Source organism: Megascapheus bottae, chromosome 28, assembly GCF_031878675.1.
Source record: "Megascapheus bottae isolate mThoBot1 chromosome 28, mThoBot2.hap1, whole genome shotgun sequence".
Taxonomy (NCBI): domain Eukaryota; kingdom Metazoa; phylum Chordata; class Mammalia; order Rodentia; family Geomyidae; genus Megascapheus; species Megascapheus bottae.
Window position 1 is genome coordinate 16,272,381 of NC_143536.1, and position 27,754 is coordinate 16,300,134.

Sequence of the window (27,754 nt, forward strand, 5' to 3'; positions counted from 1 at the left end):
TCTGGCTCCACCAGCACTGCTCCCCCACTCCTCCCCCAAGTCTGTGTTTTTCTCCTCCCTCAGCCCCTCCATCTTCTGGAGGAGGGGGTCCTTCCCTGGTGGTAGGTCGCCTGCAGTTTCCCAGACACTCTGCCCCTCTCCCTTTTTTTGTTCTAAGACCTTCCCAGCCCAGACTTAGGAAGGTGCAAGTGTGTATTTTTATCTGTGCTATGTGCTGTTTTGAAGCACAGGCGTGCACACGTGTGTACACGTGGGGTTCTTCCTCTGCTACACATGTTGCACGTACACGTGTGTGTGTGTGAGTGTGTATCTTCAAGGGCTTGCTTCTGGGCTGTAGGTGTGGTGTGAGGGGCACATGCATCTGGCCTGTGATCTTGGGCACTGGTGCAAGGGTACAGCCCCTGCTCATCCTGCAGCCTGGGCCTCACTCGGCCGTCTTTATCTCCATTTCCCCCGCCCCAAGCCTGAGCTCGAAGGTGCTAGAGCAGATGTCCTTACCAAGGCAGCCTTGTCCAGTCCCGTGGGCCTGGCATGTGCTCTGTTAGCCCAATTCTCCGGGAAGCCAGCTGGGCTCAGGGTTGTCAGGGCAAGCTTGGTGGGTGCTGCTGGAGGTGCATGGATGGCACCTCGTGCCTGGTATGTCTGGGTGTCCATTCCATTTTCTCTTGATGGCCTCATGTCTGGGGGAGGTGCTGTGCCTGGCCTCTCCCCTGCCTCTCACCACCCACAACACCCCCCCCCCCAGCCTGAGAGGCCATAGCTTAAGAAAAGAGCTCTTTATTCCACGTCATCCGGTATTTTTACACAAGTAAAATAAAATGCATATCTCTATATACCGCGATCCGGGTGGGAGGCGGCGTTCTGGAACAAACGTCGCCTCCGGAACCCTGTAAACATGATGGGGTGGAGATGGGGTGGGCTAGTGGGGAGGCATCCGTCAGGGGAGGCCTGGCCTGCCCCACGGTGCTCATCCCCAGCTCTGGCTGGCGGCGTGGAGAGAGACCCCATATGTACACACCTGGCTGCGGAGAGGCTCTGGTGGCTGGTCAGCAAGGACCCAACACTGTCCACAGCACCAGCACGAGGCCCAGGGGCAGGAGGCTGCAGGCCAGGGCTGGTAGGGCACCTGAGCCCTCAGCATCACTAGCCCCACTGCCCCCACTGCCTGCCTGGCCCAGACGGCAGTGGCTACGGGTGCGGTTCTTGCGGGAACAACCTGGCCTTCGGCGAGGGCCTGTGGTGGGTAGCCCTGGTGGTTCAGAGCCCTCAGGCCGTAGTCCAGTTAGTGGGGGCTCTGCAGAGCTGGGCAGGGTCCCGAATGGGGAGTCATTGATATGCCGTGGGCCAGAGCTGTTGCCCGATGGGGTGTCACCAGGGGGCACACGCCCCTTGAGTGCATTGCCAGCAGAGGCTGGCCTCCCGGGCTCCAGCACCGAGGCTTTGTCTGCGCCATCAGGCTGGCAGCACTTGGGCAGACCCAGCAGCTCCTCGTCGGGGAACCCAGGATGGAGGGGCCTGGCTGCCACCGCGCAACCCTCCAAGTCACTGGCTGCCAGGCGCTTGAGATCGCGGCCAGTCAGGCGTGGAGGCAGGCTGCAGGGCACCTCTGATGATGACCCTCGAAACTTCTGCAGCCAGGCCCAGAGTGGGCGGGCCCGGCAGTCACACACCCAGGGGTTGTCATTGAGCCTTAGGTATTGCAGGGCCCGCAGGGGTGCCAGGGCCTCAGCAGGTAGCATGGAGAGGTTATTGGCAAACAGGTAGAGCGTCATGAGGCGGCCAAGGTCACGGAAGGCGTGCGGGTGCACACGGGCCACGTGGTTCTGGTGTAGGAGGAGACGATCCAGGCTGTGCAAACCGCGAAAGGCTCGCTCGGGCACACTAGGGATACGATTGCCGTGCAGGAAAAGGTGTGTGAGGTTGCCCAGGTCACGGAAGGCGTCATCAGGCAGTGCCTGCAGCCCATTGTCTTGCAGGTAGAGGTACTGCAGGGCAGCCAGACCATGGAACAGGCCGGGGCCCAGTTCCCGCAAACCACAACGGTCCAGGTGCAGTGTATGTAGGCGGCCCAGGCCTTGGAATGTGGCAGGGTCCACGGCCCGAAGCTGTGCATTGTCACTGAGGTCCAGCTGCTCCAGGAGGGTCAGGCCAGCAAAGGCAGAGGCGTCGATCCTGGCTAGGGCATTGGAGTGCAGCCACAGGATGGTGAGATTGCGGCAGGCATGGAAGCCTGCGGCCGACACATGGGAGATGCGGTTGCCATGCAGGAAGATGCGCTGGCTGGCAGCTGGGATGCCAGTGGGCACGGCCAGCAGGCCTTGCTGGGGGCAGCTCGTCGTCACCTTGGGCTCGTTGTAGCACACGCAAGCACCAGGGCATGGTGCCGCCACCTGCCAGGCCTGTAGCCACAACACCCAAGCCAGCAGCCGGCTCCCTGTGGGCAGAGGAAAGGGCAGTCAGCAGGCAGGGGATCTCCTGGAAGGTAAAGGGTGACCTGGAGCCAGGCCAGCCCTTGGGTTAGATCCCAGGAGGGGATAAAGCAGGGTCTAAGAGGTGTCTTGCCAACCCTGGAAATTGGGAGTTTGGGGACTCCGATGTCACATGGTCACAAAGAGGAGCTGGGCTGTATAACCTGCCCCAGTCACACTGGGAAAATGGGGACACCCCATGCCACCTTACCTGATGCTTACATGAGTGCCATTCTCCTCTCACCAGGGTTAGCCTTCGCCATCACCTTACAATTACCCCTTGGAAGGCCTCCCAGGGCTGGCTGCTCAGACCTGCACACACCTCAGGACTCTGGGGAACGCAGACCTTCGGGAGCTTGGCTACATTTCCTGGGATCCCAAGTCTTATACCTGGCTTGCCCCAGCCAATCTCATCAGTCCATAGGCCACGCTAGGAGAGAGGCTAGAGGACTACATAGGCCAAACTTAGGATCTGCTAAGAAAAGGAGTAAGATTGGGAGATCTCCGGGTAGAGACTTGTCCCCAGCCCTGAACTTCAGATGGACTCTGCAATAGCCCCTCCTAGGCTGCAGAAAGGGCAGGGGTTTGTGGCTTGGCCCTTTATGCCCTGCCCCAGTCTGTGAAGTTCTATAAGCTGCTGGGAGTGGGAAGGTGTGGGGGGAAGAGGCATTCCTGCCTGCCTTACTGGTAAGCTCTACTTTCAGGAAAGAATTACAGATATTTGGGGTTCTCTGCCTGCCTGCTGGCCACCCTACCCCCACCGAGTAGCACTTTTGCTCTCATAGGAACTTCCTGGCTTGGGTGCAGCGTGTCAGGGATGGGAAATGAGAGTGCAACCCTGCCCTGGGGAGTTCCCCCCCCACCTCACTCTTTGGGCAGACTTCTCCCTCCTCCACACATTCTCCCTTTTAAGCACTTCCTGACTTGGCTCAGAACACCTCCTGCAGCCTCCAACCCTGGCTTCGTTCTTTGCTCCAGCCCCTCCCAGGGTGGAGCTCACTTCTTCCCAGCCAATCCCTGCATGATCCTCGCCGCCCTAAGCCCGCCCACCCAGCCTCAGCCCTCCACCAGGATGGAGTGTTCTCTCTCAGCCCCAGGGCACTGTGCATCTCCAAGATGGAAAAGCTAGGCAAGCTTGGGGCGGCTTCACCAGCATTGGACCACTGCTGGGGCTGGCTACTGCTTCTGACCTGCCCTTACCAACAGGGCATCCCCAGCAGCAAGCTTTACTTCCTGGTGCTAACACCCCTGCCACCCCCGCTCCCACCCCCAAAGGCTGAAGGTTGTTTTTTTTTTTTTTTTCCTTTTCTGCCTTCAGGAGTGAGTCTATTAAAATGTGAATCCCCCTGGGAGGGTTATAGCTTATCAGCCAACACTTGAGTTATCAGCTAACACCTTGCTTGACAGCTAACACCTTGCTTGACAGCTAACACCTTTCTTGGCAGCTAGCTAAGAGCAGGATTCTGCAGCCACGAGGCAGGAACCCAGAGGGAGAGAACTGAGGGCTAGAGTCCTCCACCAGAACTGTGAATGTGACCACACTGGGCCCACTGTTACACTAATAATAGGAGCGGGGAGTGAAGCATACAATGGTCCTAAATCTAGAGGCCCAGCAAGCCAGGCAAGTGTAAGGGGAACAAGACAGGCTCTTAGGTCCCCGAGCCCCTCCCCCTAACCCCCAAAGGCTTTCTGGGCTGAGCTTTCTCTGCTGGGGTGATTTATTGGCTGCTGAAGGTGGGGTTGGCCTCCAGGTTTGGGGGGGTGGGAAGGGGTAGAGTCTAGAGGGATAGGCCCAGCCCTGGAACCCCTAAGATCTGGACACCCCTCGCAGAGCTGGCTTTGTGTAGGACACACTTGGGCCTAATATTCTATTTAAGAAGCTGATATCTCAGTACATCCGGGCAAACGGGGCCTGCTCAAGCCTGCTCCCCACAGCATCTCATCCACTGTCACGGAGGCCACTGAATTTTGTGGAACAGTGTGCTTCCTACCTGACTACAGGCAGAACTGGAAACTTCAGCCCCACCATATCAAGCTAGGGGCCTCACTGCCATGGACAGGCCAGCTTACCAGCCACATCATGCCACAAAATTGTAATACCCACTGCACCATGCCACTGACAGGCTCACCAAGCCTGGGCCATGCCACCAACCACATGTGGTGACCAAGGCTACCACCACAGTGACTGAGTCAGGCTACCACTGGGGTCTCCAGGCCTGAGACTAGTCTGAGAACTTGGCTGGGATCAGTACCCAGAGTGGCTCCAGGATTGAACCCATGCCAAGGAGGTGGGCAAGTGGGGGAGAAGCCCCGTGACACTCAGCCCTGCCCAGAGCTGTTACTGGACTCAGAGATATAGCTGCATTCCTGCCGAGACAACTGCTTTTTTGGAAACCAACTTCTGAGAGTCGGCCCTCTGCGCTGGCCCTGCTGTCAGTGCGGCTGGGGTGGGCTCTCTTCTGCTGCAGCCACAGTAATTGGCTCCAGCCTGGCCCCCCTTGGGGCCTGCCCGCTGGTCTCCATGGCAACCCTGCCGCTGAGCAAGCATGAGGGGGCATCTTTTTATGAGATAATCAAACCCAACTTCGAAAGCATGGATTTGGGTTCACAACAGGGGCCCAGGGAAATACCTCAGACCCTGCTCTGGAGCTGCCTCACTTGACCTTTCCCTGCCTCCACCCCCTCCTCTCTCCCAGAAAGGCCTTCCTGGCCCACCCCTGGTCTCTGCAGCTTGATCTCAAGGCCTCTGAACTCCAGGTCTGGTCCCTTCTATGTAGATCCTCTCCTTTCTCCTTTCCCACGCTGCCTGCTGATTCCCAGACTCCCACAGAAGACTACCTTCCATTGGCCCAGGCTTCCTGTCCCCCTCGAGTTCCACTTGTCACTCTGTCTCACTTGGGTCCCAATCTTCCATGGCACTCAGAGAAAGTGGTGCTCTAGGCTCACAGGGAAGAAAAATGGCCCTGTGTGGGGGCTGCATGACCCCAGCTTTCACACACAAAACCCATGGAAGCCTGTCATCAAGTCCCTTTGCAGCCACCTACACCTCCCTGCCAGACGTGCCACAGGGGCCCTTCCCACAGACAGCCCCGCTGGTTGCCCCTGTGGGTGCAGGGTTACCAGCAAGGGGCTCCTCCTTAGCCCAAGTCTGGCTCAGAAACCACATGTGTGTGAAGGCAGAGGCAGAGAGAAGGCTGGCCACCCGGCCCAGATTCCTCATGGAGGACAGGAAGTAGATACGGGCCTGGCCAAGGTAGGGCAGTCAGACAGGAAAAGACACAACCCCTGAGCTACACGAGCAATTCATTATGCACCACTAGCTCTTAGGAGTGAAGGACTCAAGTTCACAGTCACTGCAGGGGTGGAGGGAGGAGGAGAAGGAGAGAGGAGAGAAAAGAGGGAGGAGAATGAAGGAGGGAGGGATGGAGAGGAGGGAGGAGGGATGGTGTGGAGGGGAGGAGCCAGGTAAGGAGGAGGCTTCTGGGGACTCCAGCAGGCAGTTGTAGGAGCCAGCAGGCAGGCGGCTGCTGACCTCAGCAGCCTGAGGAGCTGGAGCAGCTGAGCCACATTTCTTTCTTTAGTGTCTTCCCTAGGCTCTTTTCTTCCTCTATCCGCTCAGTGCCCTCAATCTCCATGCATCCCCCGCAAACAGAAATATCCCACCCCATGGACTGTCGAGGACTAGCTATGGTTAGTATGAGAAAGATGTGTCAATGCTATGTAAGAGTTAGTTTTCTTATCAGTATCATCAACCCCTTTTACAGGGCAGGAAACTGAGGCAGTGAGCGGTTAAGCCCTATATCACTGCCATCTTGAAGACTTGCCAGAAAGAAAAGTGGCTGGGGGGAAGGAGCCAGTGCCACCTGGAGAGGACTCTGGGAGTGTTGGCACAGCAAGGGAGATGGCCACATGTGGAACCTGGGCAGGAATGTGGGCAGAGGCTACAAAGGTGTTGGGGGTCTGCCAGCCTGTTGGGCTAGGAAGGAACATGTCTTTCTTTGGGGAGGGGGGGTGGGAGGCGGTATTGAGTGCTAGGCAAGCACTGTGCCACTGAGCTACATCCCAGTCCACAGGACATGTCTTTTGAGGCTCTGAGCTGCTGGCCCCTGCCCTAGAGGTTAGGGTTAGAAGAGGAGCCTGGTAAACCTCTCAGACACAATGACAGCCCCATGGAGCAGTCATAGCACAGACAACAGTTATGAGGAAGAACAGCTCAGCACAGGGACTAGAAATAGCTCTGGGCGGGGGTGGAGGGCCAGTGTCATCCTCACACTGCAGAGGGTCAGGGCACCCCTCCCTGTGCCAGCTTCCTATTCCAACCAGCCCCCCCATCACTGACTCACTACCCCCCACTGGCCATCTGTCCCCCTCCATCCTCACTCACTTCACACACACACACACAGCCCACCCTCCATCTACCCTTGGGCACATAGACACGTGCAGGGATGGCTCAATTCCCCATGGCATTTCTCATGCTCTTCCAGGGCCACCAGACTGAGGGTAGAGGGATGCCAGTGGCTCCTTGGAGAAGCAGCCTGCCTTGTGTCTCCTAGGGGGTGTGTGGTTGCCAGCCCCTGCTGTCTTTGAGCCCCTGGAGGTTCTGTTCCTTATTGATCCTGGCTTTGGGCAAGCAGGCTAGGTCGATAATGGGCAAGGTCACCTACCACAGTGGGAGGGCACCTAATGTGCTGATGAGCTTCAGGGCTGGTCACATGTAGTGGGGAAACTGAGTCCTAGTGTACACAGAGGCCTGCTTGAGGTTACCCTGTGCCTGGGGCAAAGCTGTTATGATCAACCTTCCTATGGCAGCAGGAACCACTCCACTCCTCTGGCTACAGGATACTAAGGCTTGGTGGCAGAGAGCCCCGGCGCGAAGGTACATTCAGGAAGACCACACCCTAGTAGGAGCCATTCACTCCCTAGCCTTCTTTCCATGCCTCAGCACTGTGCCCACTGCAAGATCTCTGCCCAGGCATGGTGCCAAGGGACTAGATCTAGCACCTGAGCTCTTCCCTGTGCGAGAATTAGGGCCACAATGGCTTGAGCTAGCACCCCACCAGCACCTGGCCAGGAATTTTTTTTTTTCTTTGTGCCTATACTGGGGCTTGAACTCAGGGACTTGCACAATCACTTGACCCTTTTGATTAAGGCTGACATCCTACCACTTGAGCCACACAGTCCACTGCCGGCTTTGCTAGTTCATTAGAGATAAGAGTCTTATAGACTTTTGTGCCTGAACTGACTTGAAACTGTCACCCTCAGATCTCAGCCTCTTGAAAAGCTGGGATTACCGATGTGAAGCACAAGCACCCAGGCCTGGAAAATTCATTCTTAGCTAAGGCCAATCTGTCGGCCAAGGGCTCTGGAGCCTTGTTAGTCTAGATACCCATTCCCATCCGATGCCCACCTCCCTCTACCCCTTATGAGCTCTGTCCTGGGGGCTCATCATGCCGAGTACTGGAGGCTTATCTGGCTGAAGTCTTACCTAACCATAGGACAAAGCCAGCCAGCCAGTACAAGGTGCCCCAGCCACAGAAACTTAGTAACCTCTCATCCACAGAAGGCTGGGGCTCCATCCCGCTTCAGGTGTCTAACCAACACTGCCGCCTAATTACCTGGAGAATTCTGTCTCCAAGAGCGCTTACTGTGGTCCTGCAGCCAATTTAATTCAGACCAGCAGAAGCTCTAGACCCCAGAAAAACTAATGAGGAACTCAGCCAGTGGCTCATATGTCCCTGCTCAGAGGATTCCCTGTGCTACGCTGCCTGGGACCCAGCCCTCAACTGTCCTTACATGCCTGCAAGGGTGAGTAGCCAGTCTGGCAGCATCTACAAGCCTGGGTCCTGCAATCTAACCTGAGCCACAGCCCTCCCCACTCTCCCCCTACCATTGTTTGTGAGGAACAGAGGACCAGCCTCTCACAGGGCTGCACACTTGGGGTGTACATTAAGAGTACAAACTTAGGATCTCAGAAGGGAGGTAGTACAATAGGAGTGTAAGGGGCCTAGGGGAGGGCCAGGGTGGTAGAGGGGGGTTGCTGGCATGGGCTGTGCAGACATGGAGACCTGTCAAAGGGTCTCTCATTGCAGTGGGGGGAAGTGAGCATGTACTTACTTCCCATGTGTTCTTGGGCCCTGGGCACATTGCAATCAGGCAGGTGGATGGCTCCTGCCCAGGTAGGATTTATTCTGGAAAGATGTGTAGGTCTGGAGGCCATTGTCTGCCCGCCCTGTGGGATCAGCCTATCCTGCCTCCCTGGCTCTGCTGTCTGTCAGGAGGAATAGAGTTGGGCAGGGCCCAGAATATCTTTCTCCTAGAGGAAGGAGGCTGCCCTGGCCTCCCAGAGGTCTTTGTAATGGAGCTGTGGTTCTGTAACTAGCAGTAGCCCGGGGCACATTGAAGAACCCAGGGAGGGGTAATCATGCCTGGCCAGGGACAGGCAGGGAGAGCCAGGGGATGTGGCACTTACTATGGGACAGGGAACCCTAGAGGTATCACACCAGCCTCCTCAGCCTGAGATACTACTGGTGTTCCACCCTAAGGGAGCACAGAGTCCAGGAGAGCTGGTAAGAAAGCCCGAGTCAGCACAGAGGAGCTCTCTTCCCTTCTGTTCTATTGGCTGTCAGCAGACTGGCTCAGGAGCTAGCCGCTGCTTTAGTAAATAATGTGTTATTAGAGCACAGACACACCTATATGTCCACGCATTGTTTGCAGCTGCTCTTGCAGAGTTGAATTGTTACAACACACCATGCGGCCCACAAAACTGGAATGATCTAATGTCAGACCTTTACAGAAACAGTTTGTCGATATGGTTTGTGACTGAGCACTTACCACATGTGGGTACTGCTTCACCTCCACCTCATGAAAAGGAAATCAGAGTGGTTGGAGGTGTGGCTCAGGTGGTAGAGTGCCAGCCAGTGAGCAAAAGCAAGGGTCAGAGAGTGAGTTTGAGTCTGTCTCAGAGAGAGAGAGAGAGAGAGAGAGAGAGAAACTGAGGTCAGCCACCACTGTCCTGCTGATGCCATTTGATTGGATGGATAGGGCTCAGAGTGGCTTCCCATGTGGGGCATGGTTGAGTGTCAAGAAGCCCTCATTAAGGTAGAGGGTGGAGGTACAAGAGAGAAATACTGGATACCGAATTCTGTGTAGGTCCAAGGAAAAAAGCAATAATTTTGTTTAAAGAGGTTGCAAATCAAATATGCATAAAAGAGGACAACTTAAAAATGCAAAGAGAGTAGCCAGGAATGCTTGCCTAGCATGCACAAAGCCCCAGGTACCACATACACAGAAAAAGCCAGAAGTGGTGCTGTCATTCACATGGTAGAATGCTAGCCTTGAGAAAGCCTAAGGATAGTGCCTGGGCCCTGAGTTTAAGCCCCAGGACTGGAGAAAAAAAAAAAAGAAAACACATAAAAATGGAGACTGAAGCAGGAAGATCATGAGTTGCAAAATAGCCTGAAGTAAAAAAAAAAATAGCTGGGCATTTGTGACTTACACCTGTAAGCCTTGCTAGTCAGGAGGCTGAGATAATGGTTTGATGCCAGCCTGGGCAGGTAAGTCTATGAGACTATTATTTCCAGTTAACTAGCAAAAAAGCCGGGAGTGGACATGTGGCTTAAGCGGTAAATGGTGAAGGTAAAAGGTAAAAAACCTTGAGTAGAAAAGTTAAGGGATAGCATCCAGGATCATAGTTCAAGCTCTGGTACTGGGGGAGAGAGAGAGAGAGAGAGAGAGAGAGAGAGAGAGAGAGAGAGAGAGAGAGAGAGAGAGAGAGAGAGAGAGAGAGAGAGAGAGAGAGAGCGCGCGCGAGAGAGAGCGAGAGAGCATATGAATAGCTGTCTCCAGAGGCTGGGAGAAAATGCTAAGTGACATGGTTCCCACTTGGGAGGAAAGGCTGAAGACTCAAGGATCCATGAAGCTCAAATACACCCTTAGACTGGGCAGGACTTGGAGAGAGGACATAGACAGGTCAGTATTGACGTACTTGCTGGGCTAGGGGTGGTCCCCAGACTCAAGTGGGCAGCAGAGGGTTGCTGTCATGGGTGTGCAGACCTAGGACCTGGCATCGCATCTGCTTGGCTGAAGTGGGAGGACACAATTATTTCTGACATAATCACTCCAACTAAGATCAAGGCAACATTAAAGATATGAGAACTTAGTCCAGGAAAGGACAAAAGGGCTGTCCTGAACTAGCTTCAGAGACCTCAAGCCCAGCTCCTTCTACAGACCACTGGCCAGGAATCCTGAAGGGATTATCTTTGCCTCTGTCATCATCACCATCATCATCATCACCCCCCATCATCACCACTGTCATTGTCATCATCAGCTACCATTACCGTCATTATCGTTTTCACTGTTAAGTCATCTTTCCGGCACTGTCAAAGAAATTTTCAAGAAGGAAATGGTTATTTTGGTTCATGGTTTCAGATGTTTCGGCCAATAGTTTTATTGCCTTTGGGCCTGTGGCAGGGAAGAATTCCTGATAGAATTCATAGCAGAGGAAGCTGCTCATCTCATGGCAGCCAGGAAACAAAAAGAGAGAGAAAGGGGCAGGGCCGGCATCCCACATTCCCTTCAGGAGCTCATAATTTGCTCCTACTGGTTCCCAGTTTTCAAAATTCTCACACTCGCCAGGCACGGTGGCTCACATCTGTAATCCTGGCTACTCAGGGGGCTGAGAACTGAGGATCAAGGTTCAAAGCCAACCCAAGTACTAAAGTCCCTATGAGACTCTTATCTCCAATTAACCACTAGAAAACTGGAAGTGGTGCTGTGTCTCAAGGGGTAGGGCAGTAGCCTTGAGCTGAAGAGCTCAGGGACAGCACCCAGGCCCAGAGTTCAAGCCCCATGACAAAAAAAAAAAAAAAAATCTGACACTCCTAACAGTTCCATGGGGTAAGGACCAAGCCTTTAACACACCACTCTTTAGAGAACATTCAAGACCCAATCTATAGCAGTTACCATTACCACCATCACCATTATCAATCATCTTGCGTAATCAATATCACCATTAACACCACCATCAGCACCCCCATTATCAACTGTAAGCAGAGCACTTCCACTCCTGGGAAGCTAAGGGTGGATCCTGGGTAGACTACACACCCTCTCGGAGAACCTGGAGAAGCTGCCAGTCTCATCCTGTCATCACACCTTCAATGTGAGGATCAGGGCAGCCAGCACTCACCCTCCCAGAATTGCAGCAATACCTCCAGTCTGGAAAGCTCAATGATTCCCCCAGCCCAGGCCTAATCTCTATGTCTAACATCCTTCCTCATAGAGGTTAGCCTGAGACCTGGCACCCAAGACTAGGTCTGACCTTGGTCCGTCTCATCTCAAGTGAGGAGCTAGATTACAAGCTTAGAGGCAGCATGTTGAAATACGAAGGACTCTGTGCCGCAGTTGTCTCAAGGCCACTCCAGCCTGGCTATCCTGATAGCTGCCCTTGCTTTGTGCAGTAGACTCAGCAAGCCAGAGCCTGGCTGTCTCTGGGCTGGAAGAGGGCATAGCAGAAGCCAGGATGAGCTGCAAACATGCCTGTAGCTGCTTCCCTACCACCTCACAGATCTCAATCATGGCAGAGAATGAAGGCTTGCAGATAGGCTTGCAGCCTGATGCAACCTGCCTCACCTTTATCAGAGCCCTATCCACACTCAGCAGCAAGTCACTGCTGCTTTCCATACAATTCAGCTGGTCCTTCTCTTCTGCCCACCAGTCTCAAGCTACCCATGCTAATCTGCATTAGGCACACATGTGAGTCTCTCAAGATGACTTTGACATGGAACACATCCTGCAAAGGTTAGGGAGCAGGAGATGAGAAATATCACAAGGAGTCCTTACCATTGGCATCTGGGACTAGGCAGCTTCTGCCTCGTGTCCTGAGATCTGACAGTGGACAAGCTCCATTTCTAGCCTCAGTTAGCTTCCTTTATGAAAGTGACCATAAGCAGGAGTTTGTGGCTCATGCCTATAACCCTAGGTACTCCAGAGGTGGAGTGAGTTGTGGCCCAAGGCCATTCCAAACAAAACGTTTGTATGGTCCTGTTTCGGCCAGTAAAGCTGGGTGTGGTGACGTGCACCTATCATCTCAGTTATTGTAGTCCAGGCCAGACAGGGCATCAACATGAGATTCTATTTAATTCTTACCTACTGTCCTAATTACTGAGAAGCCTGTCAAATAAGGATTGCAGTTCAAAGTCAGACTAGGGAGGAAAGTCTATGACACTCTTATCTCTAATTAACCACCAAAAAGCCAGAAGTAGAGCTGTGTCTCAAGTGGTGGAGCCCCAGACTTGAGCAGAAACGCTAAGGAACACTAAGGCACAGTGTCCAGGTCCTGAGTTCAAGCCCCAGTACTTCCTCTCTCCCCACATAATATCTAGAACAAAAAGGCCTGCAGGTGTGGCTCAAGTGGTAAAGTACCTGTGAGGCAAATATAAGGCCCTGAGTTCGAGTCCCAGTATCTTGAAAAAGCAACCAGAAAGCCAGTCACCATTACGAATCTAGAAAAGATATCTGTGCAGATGAGGAGAGAAGATAACTCTAGAGGAAACAGACGATGTGGATAATAGCCAGAAATTAGCAGAAAAATCTAATGAGTTGTTCCTCCTCAGGATAGAAAGGGGCTTAAAACAAGAACAGGGTGCAATGACCAAGGAGCCACCAGATAGCAAGAGTGTCTAGAAATTAAAAATAGAATTGCTAAAATTAAAAAAAAAATCAATAGAAGAGTTGGAAAACAAGGTCAAAGAAATCTTCCAGAAAGAAAAACAAAAAGAGAGAGAGAGAAAAAAAAATGAATGAGATGCAATAGACAAATACAGGTCAAACATTGGTCTTAAGGTAGTTCCACAAAGAGACAACAGAGAAAACAGAGGATTTTAAAAAGTTAACAAAGAAGCCTGGGAATTTGGCCTAGGGGGTAGAGTGCTTGCCTAGCATGCATGAAGACCCAGGTTCGATTCCTCGGTACCACATATATAGAAAAAAGCTGGAAGTGGTACTGTTGCTCAAGGGGTAGCATTAGCATTCTAGCCTTGAAAAACTCAAGGACAGTGCTCAGGCCCTCAGTTCAGTTCCCACGACTGGCAAAAACAAACAAACAACAACAACAACAACAACAACAAAAACCCCAAGAAATCATACCAGAGAAATCTGCCAGGGCCAAGGACCTGGTCCGTCATTGGGCATTTGCATCACAATCTCAGGTCCCTGGAGCTCAAGAGAAGTTTGAGGTACCCAGAAGAAAATCTGATCATAAACAATGCAAGGTAGAACTAGATTTCATGGCACATTGTATGACAAAGGACGGCAAAACTGTAACAGCTTCAAAACTTTGAGGGAATAGAAAATTTTAGCTTGAATTTCTGGACCCAACCTATCCAGCTTGTATAAACTTGAAAACACGGATTCAGGACTACTTCCAAAAACCATGCCTTTCCTTAGAGGTAGCTGGAATATACTTGTATAGAAGAAAGATGGATGTAATCCTAATGGTGGTTAAAAAGAAGTCATGAGGTAGCAGGACAAAAGCCTAAAGAAAATGACAGACTCAATAGAACCCTTCACAAAAATTGATCAACTATAAACTCCAGAAGAAACAAAAGCACACATGCAACAGGGGCTATAATAGGAGCACTGAAAGGAGATGATAACCTTAACAAAGCCAGGACATCTGAAGAACAGAGCTCCCTATAAGGAAGATGGAGCCAGAAATATTGCAAAATGATTTTACAGACTAACCTCCAAGATGTGAAGGCAGGTTTTAACCTTGTGTAGGATATTAAAAACAAAATGATTGTGTGTGTGTGTGTGTGTGTGTGTGTGTGTGTGTGTGTGTGTGTGTGTGTTGGTGCTGGGGCTTGAACTCAGGGCCTAGGTACTGTCCCTGAGCTTTTATGCTCAAGGCTAGTGCTGTACCACTTCCAGCTTGTTGGTGGTTAATTAGGTGATAAAGACTTTCATAGACTTTCTACCCTGGCTGGCTTAGAACCATGATCCTTAGATCTCAGTCTCCTAAGTAGCTAGGATTACAGGAGTGAGATATTCATCAGGGTAATCATCTTTTTTTTTTAAAAAACTGCATCTTTGTAATTGAAATCTTAGAAATAGATTTTTTTTTCAGTGAGAGAGAATGTATCTTCCAAGGTAAAGGTAAGTGTGAATTAGAAACAGTTATCCTTGCGATACAGGAGGAGAAAGCAGAGCTGGGAGAGCTCTGGAGCATGCACAGCCTGGCAGTTCTGCTGTGGAACCACCCAGGCTCTGCCCAACGGACTCTCTCTTGCTAAAGGTGGCACAGAATGCATCTGGGTCTCCAAGGACACTCTGGGTTCTTGGTCACAGAAGCTTCTGCATCCCAACACTTGAAAAGACAAATATTTGATCTAAAATTGCAGCTCTGTGCTCAGGCCTTCTGCAGATAGCCAGGCAGCTCCACTGGGCCTTGATGCCCTCTACCTCTATCTGGCCCATTCCCTAATACCCTGGCAAAGCTCCACCCTTGTTCCCTCTGCACCTGTGCGGATTCCTGTCCCCTCACTGGTACCTCCTCATCCACAGACTTCTGAGCCTCCATCACAGGATGGCAGGGGAAGGCCACTGACAACCCAGCAGGGTCCACTTTGCTCTGGAGTCAGGTCTGTACTCCCTGGGCCTCCGCCCTGAACTTGGCTGGGCACAAACAGGCTTCCATCCACCTCTGAGAGCACCCCTGATGTGTCTCTGCAACCGAGTCCACGGTGTGCAGGCAGGGGCGATGTGAATAAGTAATTGCTCTTTTATTAACGAGTGATAAATTATTCCTATATGATTGTGGGTGATAACTCCTGCTTATTTGAAATCAATTTGGGATAGAACTCGTTGGCGGCTTCTCACCTGCTCTGGTGGGAGCTCAGGCGCCGCTGCCTTGTGGAAAAGGAGGTCAGTGTATTTTGGCTACATCCTGAGACTCACGCGGGACTCCCAAAGGCAGCAGGAAAGGGTGGGGTGTCCTGGGCTGTGCAACTGGGGAGACCAGAGTCCTCTGACCTCATCTCCTCATCACCACTGGGGGTGGGGGAGCAGGGGAGTGGGCAGCTCAGGTCACAGTCAGCCTCTTTTATCTCCCACCCATCTGCAGCTCCCCAAATGGCCTAATCTACTCTACTGGCCCAGACTCCCTGGGAGCTGAGTTAAGACCAAGCTGAGAGAGGATCCCCTCAAACCCAAGGCCCACTGGAGACCATCACTGGCACCAGTGACCATAGCAGGGCCAGCAGGAGTCAGTGACCACCCCGTCTTCCAAGTGTTCCCTGAGAACCTGGGCTGTATGACCTTTTACCCCACAAAGGACACATCCAGTGTCCAGCTGCCCCCCTCTCATGGTTCTCACTCGTAAAAATATTCATAGGAAGTGGAGATAGGGATCAAAGGGTAGGGCACTAGTCGAGCAAAAGAAGCTCAGAGACAGCACCCAAGCCTTGAACTCAAGCCCCAAGACTAGGTGGGGAGGAGAGGGAGTAGTAACCAAGCACTGGTAGATGTAATCCTAGCTACTTTGGGGATCTGAGGATCGCAGTTCCAATCGAGCCCAGGCAGAAAATGGTGAGACTTTTATTTCCCGCTAACAAGCAAAAAGACAGAAGTGCTTGTATAGCTCAAGTGGCAGGGCACGAGGTTCTGAGTTCAAGCCCTAGTATCAACACACGCACACACAGACACACAGTTTTTCCTAGTACTTGCCCTAAATATTTTGCTGCCATCCTTTCCCCCTGCCTCCCAGGTCAACACTAGAGGCCTAGGCTAGTGCCCCTGGCAGGCCCGTGCACTTCTGCTGAGCACATATTTACATTTCCATAACCCACCAGGCAGCCTAGCCAAGCTAGGCCTTAAGGGAAAGACCCCGCCCACCTGCTCCAGGGCAACCAATGAAAGGGTCAGCCCAAAGCCCAGCAGCATGGCCCAGCACAGGTAGGGGATGAGTGCCTGTGGGGGTTAGCTTCCTTATCTCTATAGACTAGATCTCTGGGTCTCCCCCATATCACCCCACTCCTTCCATCCACTGCCAGGTGCCCATTCTACCCCACTCCTTGGCTGGTCCAACTTAACACGTCTCTTTGTGGCTTGCTTCTGCCATCTGTCCCTAGGCTGTGGGCCAAACAGAGGCTTCATAGGAAGGTGATTGGTACACTACAAATGTCTGTCCCATGAATTTAATAAATGTGCCCCAGGAAGACAAGTGGCAGGGGTATAGTTGTGGAGATGGCATTCCTTAAGGATGTTTGGTCCTGGGAGGGCTCTGACACTGTCTGTGGAGAGACCACTCAATGCTAAGGTTGGGTTTTTACAGCAAGCAGTTTGACTTCTGTCATTCCTAAATATTTGTGTCCCCTTCAGATGTAATGACAGTATATACTTTTACTTTTGCTTTCTTAAACTGCTGTTTAAGACACCCAGTTTGTATTTTGCTATGGCTACTTGAGTTCACTAATACAACCGTTGTTCTTTTCTTTTTTTTTTTTTTTTGTACCAGTCTTGGGACTTGAACTCAGAGCCTGGTCATTGTCTTTTAAGTAGCTAATCTCATACATGGATTTTCCAGCCTAGACTGGCCTTGAACCTTGATCCTCTAGAGCTCAGCCTCTTGACTTGCTAAGATTACGGGCAGGAGCCACCAGAAGCTGGCCTAGAATTACTTTATCAATACATAAAGCATCGTAAATTTTGCATGTTCCACTTGGTCTCATGTATTGTGCCAGACAAGGTTTGAGAGGAGGGTAAGCCACCAATCCTGTGCTATAAGGTTTATCTCTAGATCATCAGCTTATGCTTGGGCCTTTTCCTGGAGAATGACTCATGCTATCCACAGGAGTAACTTACCCTACAGCAGAGAATGCCCAGGTCACAAGTGCAAGCTGGAAGGGTTCTACTGACACAAGCACGGGCTCTGAGGAGTCAGACTTCTACCCTGCAGGCCTTGGACCAGTCAGCTCACTCCCAGAAAGGCTGCCCTATTCCTAGATTCACCCCCTCAGGGGCTCTTCTCCCCTGAGCACCCCCCACCACCACCACTCTAAAGGAGTCTAGATCCTTCCAATTGCTTTCTTATTCCTACCTTGGCCTCATTCTGGGAGTCTGTCTTTAGACCTACCAGGAATACCAGGGCAGCCCCACCCACAGGTACTCAGGTAATAGTGGGCAAGACAGTTAGACACTCAAGCTGGGTTGAGGTAAATGCCAGGCCAAAGCGGGTCTCCACCATGCCCTAGCTAAGAGAGCTGGAGGCTGGAGTAAAAATGGTCATGTGACCTCAGGTTCTCTGGGCATGCCATCTCCTGGTCCTTACTGCCTGCAGGGGACAGTGCTGGCAGTTCCAAGCCTGGGTGGCTTCCTGGAAGAGGTGTTCTCCCTTTGTTCCAGGAGATCCTGAGTTCATCATCCCACAGCCAAGAAGATAGAGGAACTGGCATCTCTGGCTGTGATGAAGGCCCTATAAACAGCCACAGAATGGGAACTGGAACTAGTGCTGGAGAGGACTCCCAAGAGGAACTGACACCCCATTACCACCCACCGGCCTCAGGCCACCTGGGGTGGGGGCCAGGCCATGGCTCCAGCAGCAGGTGAAGAATGGAATCCATTAGGGCCACCATCTGTCTTGGCTGTGACGGGTCCTTCTGGTGACATCTGGGAGGTATGTAGATGGAATATCTTTACGGGGAGAGTTTTTCTTTTGCCAATTTTCGAACAGGAAGCCAGACACTTGTCACACCTGTCCCCGTGTCAGCCTCTGCCTGACATAAATTGGGGCCGAGGCAGGGAGATAAAAGACAGCCTGGACACGGCCCAGTGTGCAGGGGCCACGTGTCAGGCTGTGAAGTACACACAACTTCGACAGGCTTTCTGCTGGAGCCAGTGAGGGGGATCTCCTTACCCATGCCCTTGCCCTCTCTCTGTCCAGGGCCAGCCTGGCCCACCTGGACCCCCACCCCCATACACCCGCTTTCTGTGGAGCAAGAGATCTGTTCTGGGAACTCCAGCAGCCAGCCCCCCCTCCCTGTGGCCAGCAGCTCCAGCTTCTCTTTGAGGGCCTGGTGGGGCCCACACATGGGAGATAGGTTCAGGGATCTCACTATACTATCAGCACCTATACTACCACTCCTTTGTCCTGGGGACCTCGTGGATTGGGGGAGGTGTCTCTTGGGACTTGGAATGCCTTGGGGACCATGGGTTACAAAGAATTCAGGGTTCCTGCTGCCCAGCACAGGGCTGGAACTGAAAGCAGGAAGAAGTCAGTGACCACTGGGGCCTCTCTTAGGGCACTGTGAGAGCCCACGGAGGCCCAGGCCTCTTCACTGGGTGTGCTTCCTGCTGAGAGCTAGGGAGGCCTCCCTGGGGAATGCTGAGGGTCTCCCCTGCCGCACTCATGACCCCAGCTCTCAAAGCCCCTCCAAGCCGGTCCCCCTAATCGGGGGACATCAGAAAGAGCAAGCACTGCTGAAGCTTCCATCCCATATCCTCAACCCTCAAAGGCCCCAAGGAGTAGTGGGGGGGGGGCAGGGACCCCTAGCTCAGTGTTCTCTGAGGACGAGAGGGCTGGATGGATCCCAGGAGAACTGGGAAGTCTCAACTAGGGCAGACAAGGGAAGTGGGGGAGTTGAAAACACATGGAAGACACTTGGCCAGGCTCTAGGAAAGGGGGAGGTGACTCCCCAGGTTCCTAGCAAATGCAGCATGGAGGCAGGTTGGGGCCTGGAGAGCTGGAAGCAGCGGAGACTACGTGACCTTGGTCTGGCTTTCCTACACTGCCATCCTGAGGGCCAGCCAGCCTGGGGAGCAGTTACTCCAGTTCTTGCCACAGTGGATAGGTGTTTCTAAGGTAGACACCAAATTCGGGGGGCAGGTGGCCCAGCCTTCTACTGCCCAGGTCCCTGCAAGGACCAGGCACAGGGAGCCACCCTCCCAGCACAGCAAACTAGTTCCAAGGGAGTGGAGTGACATAAGGCTCCATGCGGTGAAAACTGAGGCTCACACATCCTTCTAGGCAACTCCAAGTTCCCTCGGAAGGGCTCTTCCCCAGAAACCCAAACTGGTCCTCAGTTTTCCTGATCCAGACCCCAGCCAGTCCTCAGGACTCCTCAGCAGCACCCCCACCCCCACCCCTCATCCTCTTTGACCCTCTGGGACCCTTGGGCTCCCAGCAGCATAAACCAATATCTCCTGGGGTAGCTAGCAAAGACCTCAGAGAAGACTGACAGGGGAGGGACAGCCCCAGACCGTATTTCCTCCTCCTGGCTCAGCAGACCTCCTACTCTGAGGACCTCAATAGAGCCCATACATCTTTGTCCCCAGTCCCCGTCTACCTAGATTCTACCTGGATTTGCCTGGGGACCTGGATGTCTGAGGAATTTCTGGGTGATGGAGGTCCTGGTCTCCCACCAAGAGCCCCAAAGACCCATCAGCAACCTCAATTTTCACAGCCAGTTTCCATGTTTGGGGCATGCAGTACAGGAGAGGCTTGGCCAGAGTGCTGGAGTTGGGTGACAGGAGATGGCCATCTCTCAGCATGATCCCAGCCCTGTGGGCAACACTACCTCACTAATATACCATCCACATGCCAACAGGGAGGCTCGGGGTGAGCAGCTGCCTACTGGGTCTGCAACCTTCACTTGTAGATGCCTTGGCCAACTAAGCCATACCTGCTAGCTGACCCCCAGGGCCCCCAGCAGACACGGTGTCAGGAAGGCAACCATACACAGCTCACACTGCTGCAAATGCTCGGTGATGTGACCAGGGTCTTGGGTGCCTCCCTCCACGGGGCTCCGCTGGTGTGGCTACCACTGCTCATAGTTCCTGCACTCTCATTCCAGGGCTGAGCTGCTGGAGGAACATGAGCTGGGGAGCTGGGGCCTGGAGACAAAGGGTTCCCCACTAGAGACCTTTAGGTCTAGGCCCTGAGAGAGAAAAAAAGGTGCAAAAATGGCTATGAAAGAGTTCAGGCTGGCTAGAGTCCTGGATGAAAGAAAAATGTCTTAGGGGCCAGGAGTTTGGCCTAGTGGTTGAGTGCTTGCCTAGCATGCACAAAGACCAGGGTTCGATTCCTCTATACATGTACCACATACATAAAAAAAAAAGCCAGAAGTGGTGCTGAGGCTCAAGTGGTAGAGCTCTAGCCTTGAGAAAGTCCAAGGACAGTGCTCAGGCCCTGAGCTCAAAGCCAGGACTGTCAAAAAAAAAAAAAAAAAAAAAAAAGGTGTCTTAGCTGAATATGGTGGCTCATGCCTATAATCCTAGCTACTCAGGAGGCTGAGATTTGAGGATCAAGGTTCAAAGCCAGCCCGGGCACAAAAGGACCTGAGACTCTTATCTCCAATTAACCTCTAGAAAATGGGAAGTGGAGCTTGGCTCAAGGGGCAGGGTGGTAGCCTTGAGCTGAACAGCTCAGGGACAGTGCCCAGGCTGAGTTCATGACCCACACACACAAAAAAATATCTGAGGGTTGGTGGCCATGGCTTGGGAGGTAGGAGGGGACAGATCTGAGGCAGGCATAATGGAGGGAGCTCAGTGACGAAAGATAGGGAGAGGGTCAGACTTTGGACACTGGATTTCTCTGGGGATAGGTAGAGAAGGGAGGCCAGGTCACTGGGTTTGCATGCTGGGTCCAAAGTACTGTATGTTATACCATCAGATGAGGCAAATATGGGGGTGGAGCTCAGCTAAATTTCAAGTGGGACATGGAGCTGCTGGGGCAGGAGGAAGCCAGTCTAGGGAGTTTGGAGACCACTGTTAGCTGCCCAGGCCCAGTACATGGCAAGAGATGGTTATCATTCATTGGCCAACCACCCAGACCTGAAAGCCAGTGCAGAGCCCTGTGGCAGGCCAGGGTGAGATAGATGAGCCCAGGGGAAGGGTAGAGGGACAACATAAACATGGGAGCTGGCCTTAAGTCCCTCTCTGCCTTCCCCATGTCCTATCCTAATCTCCTCCTAACCTCTGCTAATTACTGGGTGTGAACTCAGGGCCTGCCTTTAGCCTTGTTTTGTTTTTTTCCCTCAAGGCTGGTATTCTATCAGTTGAGCCATACTTCCAGCTTTTTGGTGGTTAATTGCAGATACACCTCACAGTCTTTCCTGCTCATGTTGGTCTCAAACTATCACCCTCAGATCTCAGGCTCTTGACTAGGTAGGATAACAGGTGTGAGTCATCACTCTCTAGCTCTTCCCTCTATGCACTTACAGTGCACAGAGTTTTCTGCAGGCCCAGTGGCTGCTACAAAATGCCACCCTGAGCCCACCCATCTCCCCCAGAGCTCCACACCTGATACACTGAGGACAGGTTGTTTTCCACCCATGCAGGCACTGAGCCGGGAAACCACCTCTAGTCAACAGCCGTGGATTACAGATGAGGCCTCCAGTGACCAGGGAAGGGCAGTGCTTCTCAAGGTCACACAGCAAGCCAGCACTGCATGAGCTGATCCCATGGCTGCCCAGACTTGGGGGAGGGGGAGACTTCTGGCAGGTCCCTGAGCTGGCCCCATCTGGGCCCTGGCAGGAGGGTGAATAAAGCCAACATCTTAACAAGGTCACGATGGCTGAGATAAATCGAGGATACAGTGCTGGGGACCCAGACAAGCCAGGGAGCAATCTGAGAGGGCTCCAAGGAGGCAGTGAAGGACCTGGAGCCCCACCCTGGCTTAAGTCTCTGGGTACTCCAACCTACTCAGCCCCACCCCCTACCTCGATGGGCCCCTCACCCAGTTTCAGCCTTGGCCTGACATTTCCCGTGACATTTGCTGCAAAGAAATAGAGTCATAAATCCAAAGGTTAAATTTGCACATTGCCTTGTACAGTTGGGGGGAAACCATGGTCTCTCTTACCCACCAGGTGCCCTGTGAGTGGAGGTGTGGGGGGGACAGCCCACCCATGCTGGTGACCTCCTCTATCCCCCTGGGTGACCCTGTCTCCCCCCCCTCCAATCACAATTTCCCCAAATGGGTTCCTTAGCACACAGGCCCTGATACCAGCTGCATGGAAATGCTTATCAAAGACGGCACTGCTAGTCTGAAACCAAGGCCCCAAGATGCCCTGCAGGAAAGAGCCTCTGTCAGCACCATTTAACCCAGCCAGACCCAAGCTTGACTGCAAAACCCTTGTCTGACACCCACAAACTTCAATCCCCACAGAGTACAATCCACAAAAGTCCACTGAGAATGGCAGGGTGCTGACCGAGGGACAGGAGAGCACATCTCCCACCGCCCTGCACAGGGCAGGCTGCTCCGTACCAAGCTGGGTCAGCTCCTGACACCTCTGCATTTCCCATCAGCCCAACTCCATGTGCCGAGATGCTTGATGGGGCGTACTCGGGCTAGCCGGGGAGACCCTAGTTTCTCCCTGCTTAGCACTACCCCAAGGCCACTTTAGAAGGCCTTTGCTTTGGGGCTTTAGGGTCTGGCATCAGGGTCCACAGGACACCTCCAGCTGAAGGACAGTGTCACCAACTCCTCAGCCTCCAATCCTCCCACCCCAGGGTAAGGCAGAGGAAGGACACACACCACAGAGACTGGAGTCTGTGTGAGGCAGGGTCAGGAGAGAGATGGCCCGGAAGCAGTGGCTGCACAGATGGCCGCCCTCAAAGCTGAATCCTGGTCCCATGGCAGGGAGCGGATTCAACTGACCACCTTGCCATTTGATGTTTGTAAAAAGGCTCAGAGAGACTGGGAGCTGGGAATGGGGCGGGGGGGGGGGGGGGGGTGAGGGGGAGCAGGAATCAGGCCTTGCTCTGGGAGTTGGCCCAAGTGTTGGCCCCTCCCCCACACCGGCTGAGGTGGGTGGGTGGAGAGCCCAATCTCCAGGGTCCAGCTACATAATGGCAAGCAGTGTGAGAGGCCAAGGCAGGTTTAGATAAATAAATCATATGGTGCATTCTCAGGAAGGGATTCCACACACACCAGTAAAGCATGATGTACAAGAATAGTTCTCAATGTGCAAAATGTTTAAAATACAGTGACAAAAGGAGAAACTGCAACACAAAACACCACCGGGTGCGGTGGGACATAGCGGGGGCCCTCTCGCTCAGGGGATGGTGCAGGGAGATTGGGGGTGAGGGCAGATGCTGAGGCTGTGTGCCCACCCACCCCTCTGGCTGGTCTTCCACTGGTGGGCTCTGTCCTCTAAGGTATATAACCCTGGAAACCATGAAACAAAACTCACTTCCCTTTCTTTGCCTGGCTCAGGCTTTGCTGGCTGGGAAAAAAAATGGATGAGGGTAAGCACACTCAACAGCTGAGATCTGGCCACAGGAAGGGCACTGGTGACTCTGGTCAGGGTGTAGGGGTAGTTGAGGCACAGGGCAGGGACACTGAGGGGTATAGAGGGTATTGGGCCCTGAGAACACACATGGGGCTCGGGGAAGCAGGTGGAGCAGCCAGGCTGGCTAGGCCCTGGTTGGTGACAGAGGTTGAACAGCCCTGCCTGGGGGAGGGGGAGGCCACAAGCCAGGGTTCACCAACTTGGGTGCAGAGCACTTGCACTTCACTGACCAGGCACAGCCGAATGCCAGCAGCTTCCATAACCCAAAGAGGGCCAGTGTGGAATACCTTCCATTGTGGATAATTCCTTCCTTCTCCTGACCCCTTTCCTGGATGCACAGACGGAGGCTCCAAGGAGACTTTCTGGGCCATAGGCCCAGGACCACAGGAGGGTTCCCTCTGCCTCCTCTCCTGTCCCGGCCTTGCCAGCTGGGCCCCTTCTGGTGCTTATCAGCTGCCATAGATGTCCAGTCTGTGCCACAGGGCCAATTATTTAAGTCTGAGACAGGAAACAAAGAGGAGGGCAGAGCCAGAGCACTGTTCTGCTCACGGACAGCAGAGGGAGTGTAAAGCCAGCACCAGCTTCACGGCCCCACAAGTCCCACCTCTCGAGGGCCAAGCTCTCTGCCCCACACCCCTCATTTCCCAGACCCCAGGATCTTTCCTTACCTTCCAGGGCTCCAGCCCAGCCTGGTATGAGGGTGAGGGGAGGGCCTCTACAGGCCCTGCAGGCCCCCTAGCTATTGAGGGGCACAGTGCAAGGGCTGCCCCGGCTAAGGAAATGCCTTCCTCAGTGCCTTCTCTCTCCCACTGCCTGCCACTCCCTCCAACACCCCCACTCACCTGGAGCCTTCAGGGGAGATAATCACTTACTGCCCCATCGGGCAAATGGGGAGGAAGGTGGAGCTTTCCAAGAGGAATACCTGCTGACTGGGAATTGGGAGGTATTTGACAAGAAGGCAGAAGCACGGGGGGTCAAATCCTGAGGGAAATGGGCAAGGTGGTTCATACCTATAATCCCAGCACTCAGGGTGGCTGAGGCAGAAGGATTAGAAATGGCCAGCTCAGGCTACATAGTCTCTCAAAAGAAAAATAAAACTTAGAAAAGCAAAGCTAATCACACTGGGCATCAGCTTTGTCCCCCAAATAACTTCTGATTCGTGGCCCCTGGAGGGAGACTGAGGGACAGAGAAGTGACCTCTCACCCAGTCATGTTGGTGATGACTCCACATTAAACTTGATCCTAAATCTAGGCCATTGTTCCCCTGCCACGCAACACCCAGGCGGCGCCAGGCTCATGAACACCTCTCTCTCTCTCTCCCTCTCTCTGCCACTCAACACCTGCTTCCTTGTCCTGGGAACTCTTCTTCTTCACCTTGGCTGTGCAAGACAGGAGCTGGTACCTGCTTTCAAGATGGGAATACTGAGGCCTGAGGGGTACTTAGGCTGAGATCTGATGATCAAGATTCACAGCCAGCCAGGGTAAGAAAATCTATGAGTCTCTTATCACCAGTTAATCACAGAGGAAGCTGGAAGTGGCCCTGTGGCTCAAGTGGTGGAGTGCTAGCTTTGAGCAAAAGGATCTCAGAGGTAGAACCCTGGCCCTGAGTTCAAGTCCCAATATCTCCCCCTCTTCCACACACACACAAAGGGGATGGGAGTGGTAAACCCACTGCTCATCTCTGTGAGCTTATTTTATACTCCATACCTATAATAGTGCTTTCTCCATTTTACAGATGAGGACACTGGCTATGGCTGAGGAGAGGCATAATCTTTGAGCAGCTCAGGGTCCTCTCATTGCCACGTGAGTGGGTCACTAACACCCTTAACCTGCCATTTGGCACCAGCCATTTCACCACCCTAACAACACCCAATGGCACAGAACCCTTCACCAGATGGACCATCACAAATAGAGGGGCTAAAGGCAGAACCCCTTGGAGGTAATGTTGAAGTGTTGCCTATCTTTGCAGGTGGAGTGAAGCAGGAGCTAAGTGTGCCCAGGATTTGACCTGCTTGTTGGGATGTTGACCTCAAATTCTGAAGCAGGTTCTCTGCTCTGGGGCGGGGAAGGGGGGGGGGGTCTCAGCTTACCATTGGCTACCATTGCACTGGTGGATGGAGGAGCTGTTGGGAGACTGCACCTCATAGCTGGTGGGGGGACACATTAAACAAGCTCCCCACCAAAAAAAACCCCAATATTCCCAGATTCTGTTCCAGATTTGGGTAGCATTCGGACACAAGCCTTCTGGGCATGTAAGGGGAACATTCACACCCGAGGCAAATGACACATGCGGGTGTGCTCACAGGCACCCAGTCATGTGCAGACACATGTGCAGACTCATATGGTGTTATACACGTGTGCGCGCACACACACACACACACATACATACACTCAGGGCACTGTGAAAGGAAAGGAACACTACCAGGACACACACAGAGGGAGGTAGGGCCCAGGGTTTCTGAGCCTTCTGTCTGCGGGTCCAGACTGCCCAGGAATAGCCTTCTCCCCCCCCAAAACATGAGCATGTGGAAGTGGGAGTGGGTCCCAGCAAAGGGGCCCCAGCATGTGCCAAGCATGGAGATCACAGCAGGCATGCCGTGTGCATGCATGCATGTCTGGACGTGGGCGTGCGGCGGGGGTGAGGACACGGATGTGCACCCTCAGAGTCTGTGTGTGTGCAGCCGTAGTGTTCATGCATATGCACACTGGAGCAGCTTTGGCATGCTGATGCACGCGAGGTGTGCAAGTGTGCAGCCCACGTAGACACGTGCACGTGCAAGGGAACGTGTGTGCAGCCTGCAGCACGGTGGACATCAGCAGGGCAGCTGAGTGGGCACCTGGGACAGACAATGTACCCGCCCAGATTCTCCAGACGGGGCATGCCCAACCCACACGAAGACCACCCTCCCTTGTCCTCACTGCGGGGACTTTGCACTGTGGGGGGAAGGGTCTCACAGGACTGTCAAGAAGGGGGTGCTGCGAACCCCCACACCCCTCGCTCCCTTTAGCTGAGCCCCGCGGGCACCCTCAGGTTGCAGATGCAGGTAAGCTTTGCTGCCTGTTCTACGGGGGACGGGCGGGGGGGGGGGGCGGGGAGGGCACATGGGGCTTCCCTGTCCCCCACGCCCTCTACTGCTGCCAACGCCCCCACTCGTCCCCTCTCCGGCCTGACCCCTGGGGAATGGAAGACGGTGAGCGGAGACGGCGGGGTGGACGAGATCCCTCCACCTCCGCTCCGTACCCACGTTTCTGCAAGCCCCGTTCATTAACCCTTTCGCGGCTCGGGCGCTCGGTGGCCGGACCCCGCCCTTCCAGCGTGCAGCTCCCATCCTGGACCCGATCTCACATCTGGGACGCCCCCGACCCGCCGCCCTTAGCCCCGCGGTCGCCGTCAACTTTCCCCGGAAAGCGGCAACTTTTTCCGCTGCCGCCGGCTCCGCCCTCCCCGGGCCGGGGCGCCGGCGGCCCGAGCCCGGCGTGGCACTGCGGCGGCCCCTCCCGGCGGCCCGGCGACCCTGCCCACGGCGTCGGCCGCCCTGGACGTGTCCGGCCCCTCCGGGAAGGGGCGCGGAGTTCCCCCCGCACGGTGACCCCCCTTGCAGCCCGGCCCGGGCGCTGCGCGGACACTCACCTCCGGCGGACGCCCTCTTCATCTTAGGGGTCGGGCGGGGCGCGTCGGGGACCGAAAGTGGCTTCGGGGCGGGCGCCCGTCTCCCCGCGGCCGGGTCCGCATCCAGGCGCCGCCGCTCCGGCCCGGTCCCGGCCCGGCCGCGGGACGAGGCTCGGCGCGCTCCGCTGCGCTCCGCTCCGCCGGGCTGGGGCTGGGCTCGCGGGCCGCGGGCGCGCAGGGCGAGGGCGGCGGCGCGGACTGGCGGGGCGCTCGCGGCGCGGGCCGGGAGCGGATGAATGTTTTATGGGATCATGTGGTTTGACGCGCGAGGAATCCGCCCGAGCTCCCCATCGGCCGGGGTGGGGCGGGGCCGGGGCGGGGCCTGGCGGCGGGCG

At 54.1% G+C, this 27,754-nt stretch overlaps 1 protein-coding gene across 1 annotated transcript; it reads right to left on the minus strand.

The window, feature by feature from the left end:
• Positions 1 to 761: 761 nt before the first annotated feature.
• Rtn4r (reticulon 4 receptor) lies at positions 762 to 27,754 on the minus strand. The gene is made up of 2 exons (XM_090320195.1): positions 27,381 to 27,754; positions 762 to 2,434 (listed from the first exon to the last, which is right to left on the minus strand). Exons 1-2 carry the CDS (start codon positions 27,400 to 27,402, stop codon positions 1,047 to 1,049), a joined length of 1,410 nt encoding a protein of 469 aa, XP_090176321.1. The 5' UTR covers positions 27,403 to 27,754; the 3' UTR covers positions 762 to 1,046.

Bases quoted from the DNA above. Each gene is read 5' to 3' on its own strand.
- Rtn4r (XM_090320195.1), bottom strand. From the start codon at position 27,402: ATGAAGAGGGCGTCCGCCGGAG. The intron at 2,435-27,380 runs GTGAGTGTCCGC...CTCTGCCCACAG, and splicing joins GAAGAGGGCGTCCGCCGGAG to GGAGCCGGCTGCTGGCTTGG.